The following is a 12,924-nucleotide window of genomic DNA, read 5'->3' on the forward strand; positions in this document are numbered from 1 at the left end:
AACCTTCAAGCAACATGTCAATCATTCGAAGCTTATCAGCATCAGTGCCTTTGGGATCCTTGTAGGCCATCCATTCCAATTTCTTGATAAGCTTATTTGCATCCTCATCTTCATTACCAAAAAAAGGTTTATACCCAATCACAACCATGCTTAAGTTTGTGTACAGGTTGGCTTCCAAACCTTATACTTCCAAGTTGATATGATTAGCAAGAGATCCTCAGTAGAGACACCAATCTATGGTAGGTGAATTGGGTGGTCGGCCTCTATCGACTCCCAAGACAATACCATAGGACAAAAGTTAAGAAACTCTCTTAACAAAACTTTTCAAATCAGCACTGCAAAAGGCAAATCAAGGTTCCCTACATCACTTTCTTTCGATTTAGCACTCAATCTAGCCTTATAAAAACTCAAATATTCAAATTTATACGTCCTTATTTTTAGGAGTGGCCCACTTCAGGTACTATTGTTGTAGAAACTATCACTGTAGAAACTGCAAGTGTCACTATGGAAAATGCAAGATTGTAGATGAAAAAATCCCTCTCTTTTTCCAGATATGTATTCAGCATGAAAATGCATACATTTCCGCATACTCTTTCTGGATAAGCACTACCAAGCTTCAAAACTCATTCTGGAGTGGTGAATATCGTTGCAGGAATTGCAGATACCGAATTTCTTTTAATTCTAGATCTGAATAACAGTGTGGAAAAGCATGTATTTCAGTCTACTCTTCTCTAATAGAACACTACGAAACTTTCAAGACCTGAAAAACTTCAAGAGCTGCAAAAATTCACATTATGAGAGCATGAAACATAGGCATGTGAGAAAGTCTTTTCATTTCCAAAAAGCTTGCAATTTTATTACTTCTGCTATTGTAAATCCTTCGAACTTTCCACTCACTCAAGTCATATATTCAACCTTAGACAACAATACATAATCTTTGCATCATACAAATCCTTCAACTACCGAAATTCTCATTTCCCTTCTCTAACTGATGAGAAACCTTTGACATGACATACACCATCAACAACACCTCTAACAAAAGACTGTACTCACAATGTTTCCTACTATTAGAGAAAAGGAAACAAAGGCGGAAAGCAAACCCTTGCTATCATAGTCTGAGAACACAAGAATTATAGTAGTAGATTTCATGCCATCATTCCATTCTTCAGCACATCGCCATCAGCTCTAAAAACCATGTAAGCTTCAATTACCTATTGCATGTCTCTTCTCCTCATGCTGTGTTTTTTCCCCTTTTTTACATCTCCCACGTTTTTCCTCTTTTCTAGAGTTCTTTTCCCATGTCAAGTAGCAAATATGCCATTAAACACTTTCCACCTAGGATCACAAATACCGCAATGGGACTACAAATCCTGCCAGCAAGATTGCATTTCCTGTAACATGAACAAATTTTAAAACTAAACAACAAAAACACATGGCAAACATGCGAGTTACCACTTGAGACTCCCATCGATTAACATGACTCCCGCTATGGGTAAACATTGAAAAGTCAAACAAATAATATTTTTACTATTTGTCCAGTTTGTCTACATGTGGTGACATGGCCATGGTTAAGTATTTTCACACACCAACGCCTTGGGGTAAATATGGGCCTGAGCTTTTCTTGTAATCCCTTTTTGGTTCCAGTTTCGGGCCTGAGAAAGGGTGTTGAGCTAAAAATTCATTAATTTTGATTAGCTCTTTAAAACAACCACAAAACAGTAAATTACTAAAAGTTCTCATTAAACATGGAGCAATTTTAAAGAGTTTCTGTGTCCCAAATGAAAACCTTAATTTGGGAGGATCCTTCCACATCTATAAATAGACAGGCTATCCACCATTCAGCCTATCCTTGTCTTGCAAGTTTTAGCCATTAGCCCTCTTCCACTAGCTGTCCAGCCCCCAACGATTGTAGCTACATGGTCTAGCTATTGCCTAGCCTCCCATTACTGCCAGTGATCAACTTCCATCATCTACATCAAGTCGTTTTTGTGTTTGCAACACTTTTCTTCATTAGTCTCTGCCTCGATTGGTGGTTGCTATACTTGGGATCTATCTCCAATGGATGATACACATTGACATATCCCTCAGCCCGCTCCCACAAGTTGAGCCATTGGCCGGTGGACAGCTCTACCCTTGAGCATCTTGTATATTCTTTCCTTCATTAACAACAAAGATTCGTTCACTTCAAAGTTCTCTTTATTCTCTGTCTGCATTTGTGTTTTTGCATTTTGTGTTTAGGGTTTGAATTTTGCACATCACTGTTTGAGCCTTTGTGTTTTAGTCGTGGTTGTACTTTCTATGTTTTCTCAATGCAAACCCTAGCATATCTTCACATATATGTGCCACTATGCAATCAGAGGAACCTCTTCAAACACCCTTAAACCTTCCCTAGATATATTGGCACTAATACACTCACAAAGAAACTACACTAGGGAAAGTAAACAATGCACTGGGACAACTAGCTCTATAGCAACCCCACTACTATTTATTAAAAACCGTGAGAAGCTATGACACCAAAAAGTGTGGATCTTCATGTTGAATCTGGTGGGAATCCCCCGCTTCAGCCAGCATACACCAAGTGGATCCTCATGTTGAATCTGGTAGACCTACCCCCTTCAATCAGGATATAACAAGCTAAGTTCAAAAAGACAACAAGCCAGCCCAATGTTCATCAAAGACATTCTTAGAACCGATACAAAAACCCTCCATTCAAAGATTATGGGCTTTTATCAAGATTTTGAAGGCATTTCGAAAACCTTACCGAAATTATAGAAGTCAGGTCTCCAGTTCTTGCAATTTGCTCGGTACTAAAAACCCTAGTTTTTTATGAACATTGAACCAACCTAGAAATGATGAATCACAACTACACTTGCATTCAATAGAGTGTTGTACAAACCTTATTCTGTGAATGGCCTGCTTCCTTATATTTTTAATGTTGTGCTTTTCAATTGCAGGATGATGAATCACATTGCTTGTGTGCACCTAAATGGACATTCTTGTCACATGGCAAAGTTAGGATTTTAAGCAAAACAAATGAGGTCTCTGAAAGTGGATATTTCAGTAAAATAGTCACATCAGCTGAATAGATAAAGAATGCTGCCCTTATGTTTAGGCAGGCATACCTATCTAGGAGTATATGATGCAAGATTAGTACACATCTCAGCTTTCACTGAGATTCAGGCATTCACATTATTTGTCCAAGTAGTGAAGAAATAATTAACATTGCTATATTTATGATAATACTTTGCTTACTTTAAGGAGAAATAAAAAAGAATATACCTTAACTCTTCATCCAAAAATGTTATTTCTAGCTCTCCACGTGCACGATCAGGAGCCTTTATACTTATCTGGACATACATCCATGCACTTGAAAATTACTAGAAGCTTCATATACAAGAGGCTTAAATAAACTATTCTTTCTTAAAACTACACCTTAAAAGCTATTGCTGACTGCATTAATGTAGCAAAGGATGACTGTTTGCCAAATGATGGTGATTTTAAGACCAAGTTATCCCGGAATTTCATGATAGCCGAAGTGCACATCATTCAGGAATTGTACGTCAGAATGCACATGGATACAGGATGCAAGTGAACTAAATGGGAAATTGCTTTGGATTTCTCTTCATTCTTGTCCCCTCTGGATCCTCATGCTACTAGGGCTTAGAAATGAAGATGAAGGCAACGAACACAGCTGCATAAATAAATCATGTGCCTGTATTATATGATTGCAATGTGCATTGGCAGTGATGAAGTGGAGGTTGAAAAACTGGAAGGGTGGCTGAACATTGATGGATCCATTCCCAGCTTCAAGAAAGGAATATGGAAAAAACCTTCAAGTACACAGCCTACTCATCTCTCCAAGGGACCCTTGTATCCTTGCAGGTTGCCTCTGATATGCAAAGACCATGGCCCCCATAATACCATGTGCACTTTTGCTTATCATCTTCATGCTTTGGATTTCCCTTCATCCTTGTCCCCTCTGGATCCTCATGCTACTAGGGCTTAGAGAGGGCTAAAGTGCAATGTTATGATATATAATTTGTGGCTCCCCCCCTCCTGCTGTCCTGGATGCCTCTCATCAAGTACGGGCAGTGGAAACTTTCCCAACTCTCTCTCTGCCTTAGATACAGCACGCTTCTATGTTCTCATGTATCCTAACCTACACTTTTTCATCATCTACCAAAACTTCATCACACTGCAGAAACTTCAGTATGTGCAGCAATTTCAGTATGTGCAGTCCTCATCATCTTTTCAATTTGGAACCTAAGTCTTTTATTGGCAATGTTTGCTATACCAACTTGGGGCCAAGCCACATTATAGCAGTGTATGGAGTGTCAATATTAATCCAAGCAACATCTTTTTCATCTTGGATTTGGGACTTCAGTCTTTTATTGGATAGGTTCAGGGTGGTTTCATACATTTAGTACGATATGTTCAGTGTGAGAATATGTATGGTATGGAATGTAAATTTAAAAAAAAATAAAATACACAATTTCATACGTTCATTAAAACATTATATGTTCATTTAAAAAATACATATAAAATTATATATAAAATCAGCCTACACACACAAAATGTGCAACTTAAATATAGATCATGAAAAGCACAAAGTCTCATGAATTTGAGTTTAGAAAGCAATTGCGAGGCCACATAACAGTTGAAACTAGAGTCATCTAACATGTTCTATTGAGTACTCCAAAAAGATACAAAATGGCATCTACAAGGCACATGCCATCACTCAATGCTCATAAAAGGACTCAAAATGACAAAATACAAAATGACTCATGACTCACGAGGACTCCTCATCATCAAGCCCCAATACATCGGAAGGTGGAGAGCCGATCTCACTAGAAGAGGCCTCATATGGCTTACCAAAGTCTCCATCTCTGATGACATTCCCGTCATCATCATACTCAGGCTCTCTAATCGGAGCATCCTCTACAACAACTGCATGTGCAATACAAGAACTCTCAGAGCCTCACCTCACATAGGGTCTAATGGCTAGTGGTGGTTCTAGTGCTCGCAACTCAAGCAATAACTCGACAGCCCATACAGGTGCATGAGACTTGATGGTCAATCTCTTCCAACTTCATGTAGAGATCCCTAAAGATGGCCTTTTGTTCCTCATTTCACTCTTTGTTGATACTCTTCAGGGTAGCCCCGCTCAACTTTAGGTCATTAACATTCACCGAATCTAAGCAAAATGATAAGTTGCATATGAAGATTCAAATCTAACTCATTATTTACAATTTTAGCAAGTGGAAGACGTTAGAGTATCACAAATTACATGTCTGGCCATAGGTATCTCAGGCCTTGTCCATAACATATGTAAGTTAGAGCAATAGTATATTAATTGTTCTAGCTTCAGTATGCTTAGTGTATATGAGAGAGTATTTGATTAACTTCTCTCACAGGTACTAGCCCAGCAAGCCTACATTAGGTAAAAAATTTAAACGGTCTTCAATGTTCATATAGCAATCAAAGATTGTACACTCTTAAGATTCTAGGTGACAACTTACAAGTTTAAATTGCAAACTTTAAACTTTAAACTTCAAAGTTCAACTCACCTATTCAAGCACTCTAAGGGCAATCTTTTGGACATTAGATACTTGATATCCAAAAGATTCCCACCAAAATAGAGGCTTGGACAAAGACAGCCTTTTCCATCATAGAGCAAAGGCAAAAATGATTCCTATTTGGTCGCTATGGTTTATAATTTCTTGTAGGATGTGCTACATGGTGGTTCGTTTTAACCAATCTTTTCTGCAATAAAATCAGTTTTCAAATGGTGTTCACCAACTGATCACTTCTTTTAGCTTGAGGCTCTTGTCTGGAAGGATGGATGCATGGAGGGTTTTTAGGGACAATGCCATGCTTCCTCTTTACGAGCTAAATTGCAGCATGCTCAATCTTTATTGGCTCATTCATTGTCACTATGTCAGACAAGAGATTACAATGATGACTTGCTCACATGCATCGAATGGTTGAAAGGTAGGGTTCAATCTCTTCAAGAAGAGGAATATGCAAAATACGAATTGCTGGCTAGGGCTGACGCTTTACACGATAACAATTGTCAATCCCATCAATTTTTTGCTCATCTGCACCAGAAATATGCCCGGGAAAATATAGTGTGTTTAATGGATGGACAAGGTGTTATGGTGACCAATCCTGCTTCCATCATTTGAATGAGTGTTGAATTTTATAAATCCTTACTGGGTTCGCAAGAGTTTCTTTCAGATGTTGCTCATTCTGCCCATGGATATATTTGTGGGTTGGTTAGTAATCAGGTCAAACCCGAGTGGGTGGATTTAATGGAGGCTGATATTTCAAAAGATGAAGTGGAAGAAGTATTGCCCCACTTGCCTCGAAGGAAAAGTCTTGGCTGGGATGGGCTGCCTAATGAGTTGTTTTCAGCCCATGTGAAGCAGTTTAAGGACCCATTAACTCGCATGTGTCAGCAAGTGTGGAATTCCGGAACGATGCCCTCAGATTGGAAGATTGTTGTCATTAGGTTGTTGCCCAAGGTTCCCTCTCCAACATCTTTGAAACAATGCCCAAGTGTGGAATTCCAAAACGATGCCCTTAGATTGGAAGATTGCTGTCATTAGGTTGTTGCCCAAGGTTCCCTCTCCAACATCTTTGAAACAATGGAGACCTCTTTGCTATGGGTTCGTTATATAAAATCTTTTCCAAGATCATTGCCAACAGATTATAGAAGGTATTTCCGCACCTGGTTCATCCACGGCTTCAGGCCAGCAGGTGGTTATGCTTTAGCTCGATATTGAGAAGGCATTTGATCATGTTAGTTGGTCTTTTTTGCGACAATTAATTTCTACAATGGGTTTCGGTCCTCGCATGATTTCTTTGGTAGATACCATTGGTTAGGGTGATGTGCCTCGTATTGCACTTAATGGAGGGATCACAGAGGAAATTGCCTTATCCCGGTCTCTTCGGCAAGGCTACCCTCTTAGCCCTTTGTTGTTTGCTTTAGTCACTCACCTGATGCTCTCATTGTTAGATAAGTTGGTCGATCAAGGTAAGATAGCTGGCTTGTCTCTTCCCTCTGGTACCCAACTTATGGGTCAATCTTTGGCAGGCGATTCTTTTATGTTTCTCAAGGCAGATCACACTAATATTAATCGGGCAATGGTGGCGTGAAATCTTTTCGCTTTGGCATTGGGTCTCCATATTAATACTCAGAAATCTACTCTTCTCTCTTGTACGGAGAATGATCTACAAGCATTGGGCTGGCATGGTAATGTGATCTCAAGGGGAAATATAACCAGATACTTCGGATATCCTATTGGTGTGGAAGTAGCTCCTCATGCCTTGCTAGATTGGATGGGCTCCCAAATTCATGCTAGGTTTATGTATTGGAAATCTCAAGGCTGGCCTCTACATGTCCGACTTAAAGTTGCTCAGTGTATTATGATCAACATGATTTCGTTTTTTCTGCCACTGCTTCCTTGGACTAAGAAGTCCCTTTTGGAATTGGTTTAGTCTATTAGATTCATGTTGTGGAAAAAGAAAGGCAATCGTTTGGGATAGGTATGGATTTCATGGTAGCATGTCACTACTCCGAAAAGGATGGGGGGTGCAGCTTTGCTGGATGCTAAACTCACATATGGCTACTTTGAGGCTAACCCTTTTGCAGGTCCTGTGCATAGAGTCATCCTTGGTTAGATATTGCTAAATTTTTCATAGAAAAGACTGGCATATCTCATGGTAACATGGTTATTCATGCCTCATGGTGGCATATGCTCAATTCCTCGAGGCCTATTAAGGTCTCTCAGTCTTTTCTCCTTCCTCATTTTATTGCATCCTGGCAGGAGTTATTATGTTTTGTAGTTCAGCGCCCTTCTGATAGTCGTAAGGAGGATAATTTGCTACAAGCAAAAGTACTGGCATCCTCCAAGTTGTTGGACTGGTCGGATGAAAATTTGCAGGGAGATAAGTTTAATTGGATGGCTCATTTGGGGTTGCAGACTGTTGTTGATGGTGTTATTCTTGGGCAGCCCCGTCTTTATTCTTTCAGGTGTATTCGTGAGTACTTTTGAGTTCCTTGTAGATATAGTGACATTTGGTCATCCATACAGGACAGACTTCAGAGGTTCGCCCCCTTGCTTGCATTACAACCATTGCAACCATGGTTTGATTGGATGTTTTTGCTTCATGATGATTTCGAGAATAGGTCAACTAATCAGATATATCATTAGATGGTGAAGGCTAAGAAATGGGTCACTGGGAAGGTCAATAAACTATGGCATATTGGGGATGTGTTGCGTGCTCGAAAGATTTCTGCAAGTCGTCGTGTTTTCTGCACTACATGTGATGAGTCATTGCTTCATCTTTTTGTCTCTTCCCCTGTTGCTCGACAGATTTGGAGTTTTATTTCCCGTGTGTGGTCTTCGGCGACTCAGCAACACGAATGCTTCCTCATTCATGGATTATGGGAAACATGCCCTCTATGTTTTCTTTGCCTTCAGATTATTCCTGCCTTTTCCATTTCCTTAGGTGGACAGCCCTGTGGCATATTTGGCGCACTCGTAATGCCTTATTTTTTATTCGGTATCGGGCATCCATGGTCATGTGGCCCATGTTCGTGGTTTAGTGCTATGGCAGATCTCTTCTATGATATCAGCTGACCTGGTTCTTCATGACATTACTGCGCCCTGGCTGGCTATTGTTCGCTCTACTCTGCTGTCCTTCCGATGTGATCTCTTAGTGGTACTCATGTAGAATGGTTGTTCTGATAGCCTAATGGCTTCATTATAGTTGTTTTCCCTTTTGTTTGGTTGGCATGAAGGCCTGATGTAAATATTTCCATACATTAATATACTCTTATTCACGAAGAGAGAGAGAGAGAGAGCAGTAGTAGTAGAGTGTGATGCACAATGTGCGGGTACGAAAAGATATACCACTCTTTAGGTTTTTTTATAGCTATATGTAAAGGACTAAAGTACAAGTGCAAGGGTGTCTTCACACCCTAGCATGTATAAAAGGCACACTAGCCCTTTATTCCCAACCTCCTCCCACCTATAGGCAACGTGCTTGAAGGTAAAGGAAAGAATCAACTAAGTCTAAGTATATACAAAGCTGAAATACAAATACTATCCAACTCTCATCATTTATCGGCAATGAGCAAACTGCTTTGCTGGGAGTCCCTTCGTAAAAAGATTTGTAGGATTATCATCTGTATGTACCTTGACAAGCTCAATACTTTTCTTGTCAAGTACATTCTCGATAAAGTGATATTTTCCTGTATAAACTTCGTCTTTGCATGAAAGACAAGATTCTGTTCTAGCATTATAGCACCTTGACTATCACAATGAAGGACAAGAGTGCCAGTAATGCCAAGCTCTCCCACCAGATATGAATGCCTCAGTGGCAACCACATACTCTGCCTCTATAGTAGACAATGCAACACACCTTTGTAGCCTCAAGATCCAAGAAATTACTCCCCTTGTAAAGTTAAATACATACCCTGAAGTAGATTTCCTGTAGTCAGCATGACCAACATAGGCTGCATCTGTAAAGCCAACGACAGATACTTTCTTCTTTCCAAAGTAGATATATACATCCTTTATGTCCTTAAGATATCTCATGATATCTTTCATTGCTTCCCAATGCTTTCTACTAGGATGTGCCATGTATCTGCTAACCACTTCCACCACAAATGCTATGTCAGGACATATAGCAACCATAGAATACATCAAGCTACCCACAACTGAAGCATGTGGGATCTAATCCATTTTAGCCTTTTCATCATTAGATGTAGGGTTGTCCTCTATACCAAGTTTCATGAATGGAGGTTATGGTACACTAATTGCTTTCCTCCCCTCCAGATTGAAGCATTGCAAAATCTTACATACATATTCCTACTACGACAGATAAAGAAGATCTTTCGATCTGTCTCTGAGTATACACATCCCAAGAACAAGGTTGGCTTCACCAAGATCCTTCATATTGAAACTACTATGTAGGTTTTGCTTCAATGTGTCCAATGCATGAACATCCCTACCACCAATCAACCATCCACATACAAAATCGATATAATAAGGCTGCTATTTGTTGCCTTCTTGGTAAGCAATGATCCACTTGACTTCTTTGAAAACCTTGAGATTGCATGAATGTTTCAAACTTATGATACCATTCACATGGTGCCTATTTCAACCCATACACGCTTTTGTTGAGTTTACATACCATCTTTTCTTGCCCCTTCACCACAAAACCTTCTGGCTGTTGCATATATATGTCCTCATGCAGATCACCATGTAAGGAAGCAATCTTTTCATCCATCTATATGAGTTCTATATCCTCGCATGCAACCAAGCCCAATGTGGTTCGTAAAGTAGTCATTTTGACTATAGAAGAAGATCTTATCAAAGTCAATGACATGTTCCTGCTTGTACCCTTTGGCAACCAACTATACTTTATACTTTGGCGAGGAACCAAAGGTGACCTTCATATTGTAAACCCATTTGCATGATAGGATTTTCTACCCCTTAGGCAAATGCACCAAATCCCAAGTACCAGTTTTCTTTAAATTCCGTCTCTGACAACATAGCTTTATGTCATTTCTTGCTGTCCTTTATGTCCATTGCTTCCTTGAAGCATGACAATTCACCACAATATGTCAACATGACATAATCAGCAACATAATTCGCACCATGTGTAAAGAAAAATACCCTAACACAGAAACATAAACAGAAACCGTACAAAAAAGCACAGACTGATAAAAAGAACACAGTTAGGGTTAGGGTTAGAGTAACTCAAAGACAATGAACACAATGAATAAATGAAATGATATGACTACTAATAATACGATGCTCATGCAGCAAACACACTATGCAATGAAGGAATACTGAACCTCGAACTTCAGTATCTCTAGGATCAGGGCAGGTGTAATGAGCTGAAGAGAGTATCGTACTTCGAACGGATCTCGAATCGCAGCAAGGCAACCTCTGGATGTTGAACACCAGCAACTGCAGCAGTGAGAAGCTGGATCTGATGTAGGCAGTAGTGAGGAGAGAGAAAAGCTAAAAACAGAGCCTACAGGAGAGAGAAAGATTGAAAACACAGGCACGATAGCTTGCAGGAGAGAGAAAGACTAAAAACGGAGCCTACAGGAGAGAGAAAGATTGAAAACGTACGCAGGACAGATTGCAGGAGAGAGAAAGGCTGCAACAACTGCAGACAGGAGAGAGAAAACTGTCAGGGCGGCAGTTGAAGCTTGCAAACGCAGCAGTTTGCTAGCGTGGCAGGCTGTACGACAGCAGTATAGATGAACAACACTCAGTCGCCAGGCAGAAACAGCAGCAATCAGCATGTGGAGGGCTGGAAACAGGTGCCAAACTGTAGGGAACAGTGATGGACAGCAAGGGCTGAGATGTCCTTCGTGACCGAGGTGTGGGCAGCAAGCTGGTAACACCTGAAACTTGCAAAAACGAGATTGTAAAAGAGTAGAGGGCTGGCTGCCAATTTATAGAAAATTAGGGTTCTAGATCCTCTCCCACTTAACTTTCTCGATCCACTCCCTGTTTTAGGATTTTGGCTAAAATAAGCCTAAAATAAGCATGTTTTGAGGTTGTTTAAGTGGCTAAGTGCATTTCTTAGCACAAAATCCCCTCTCAGGCCCAAAATAGGGTGAGAAAAGTAGGCCAGCCTAAATTTTGATTTACCCCAAGGCGTCCCACCCCAAAGCAGCTAGGGCATCAGACAAAAGGTGCACGTCGGCTGCCTAGTGGCCTACCAAGTCTATAGAGGCGATGGATATCTTACCAAGGGAGCCTAAGTGATCACCCCAAAGAGGTCAGGGCATCGGACCAAGGGTGCTCATCGCCTGCCCAAGGGCCTACCAAGGCCTACCAAGTAGGCACAACATCCCCTCTCAGGCCCAAAATAGGGTGAGAAAAGTAGGCCAGCCTAAATTTTGATTTATCCCAAGGCGTCCCACCCCAAAGCAGCTAGGGTCCAGACAAAAGGTCCACGTCGGCTGCCCAGTGGCCTACCAAGACTATAGAGGCGATGGATATCTTACCAAGGGAGCCTAAGTGATCACCCCAAAGAGGTCAGGGCATCGGACCAAGGGTGCTCATCGCCTGTCCAAGGGCGGTACTCAGATAGATGGCCCGGTCAACAATGGACTTATTTGTTTATTTTTTTTTAAAAGTCTTTTGAAAATACATAAGTAATATAGGGGCAACGGGAATAATTGATAGATAGGAAAAGATCAAGAGAGTTTTAAACCCAAGTTATTCACAAAACTAGCAAGCCAATCCCTTGCACTGGCGAGGATAAGTACCTAAGGATGATAAAAGTGAGTGTATGTGCCAATCATGTGTTGAATATGTAAGAGGCAAAAAAACGGTGGGCTTAGCAAGACAAGCAAAGCAAGCAAGGGTAGGGAAATTGCCTTTAGGAGAACTGCCATGTGTTATGCTACGAATATGGTGGATCCTAAAGTCGACCACTCCAAAAGACCGAAAAGGGATAAATGCGCACAGATGCATGTTGACATAAACAGAATGCCAATGCATAGGGTAATACAAAGGGAGATGCAAGATGTCATGCTCATGCAATATGCTATGTAACAGTGCCACTGGGACAGTACCCTCGCAGGAGAAGTATTCACTTGTCCAAGTGCCCTTTTACAATCAGGTCATCCTGATTGTACGGATGAAGTTACAAATGTCCATAATACAATACAAAAGAATAAGTGAATGTAATGTCTAAAAAATTGTAAGCATCATCACTGTCACGATTAAGAGTAGGAGTCGCCCCCTCTCAAACTGGAAGGGAAAGCAAGAGGGAAGCACCCTCTTCCCATCAAGCTGAAGAAGTAGAGGAGGGTGTACCCAAGCCGATCCTAGGTAGCAGGTACTAAAGGACCGGCCGGTTGACCACTTTGATCAAGATATCTGT

At 40.7% G+C, this 12,924-nt stretch overlaps 1 protein-coding gene across 7 annotated transcripts in view; it reads right to left on the reverse strand.

The window, feature by feature from the left end:
* The window catches only part of LOC148016174 (putative plastid-lipid-associated protein 4, chloroplastic), a 114,064-nt gene that overhangs the window by 26,301 nt on the left and 74,839 nt on the right, over window positions 1-12,924 (reverse strand). For 2 of the 7 annotated variants that reach the window (XM_087664030.1, XM_087664031.1), the window contains exon 5: window positions 3,280-3,347. In XM_087664030.1, the coding sequence (XP_087520156.1) occupies window positions 3,280-3,347 (68 nt within the window). Of the gene's footprint in view, window positions 1-1,211; window positions 1,392-1,467; window positions 1,653-2,896; window positions 2,996-3,279; window positions 3,348-12,924 lie in introns of those variants that run through there. The other 5 variants (XM_087664033.1, XM_087664029.1, XM_087664032.1 and 2 more) reach the window with 5 other exon arrangements.

The sequence above is a fragment of the Lygodium microphyllum genome, chromosome 23 (genome assembly GCF_053477565.2).
Source record: "Lygodium microphyllum isolate KBCC chromosome 23, Lygodium_microphyllum_v1.1.10, whole genome shotgun sequence".
Lineage (NCBI taxonomy): Eukaryota > Viridiplantae > Streptophyta > Polypodiopsida > Schizaeales > Lygodiaceae > Lygodium > Lygodium microphyllum.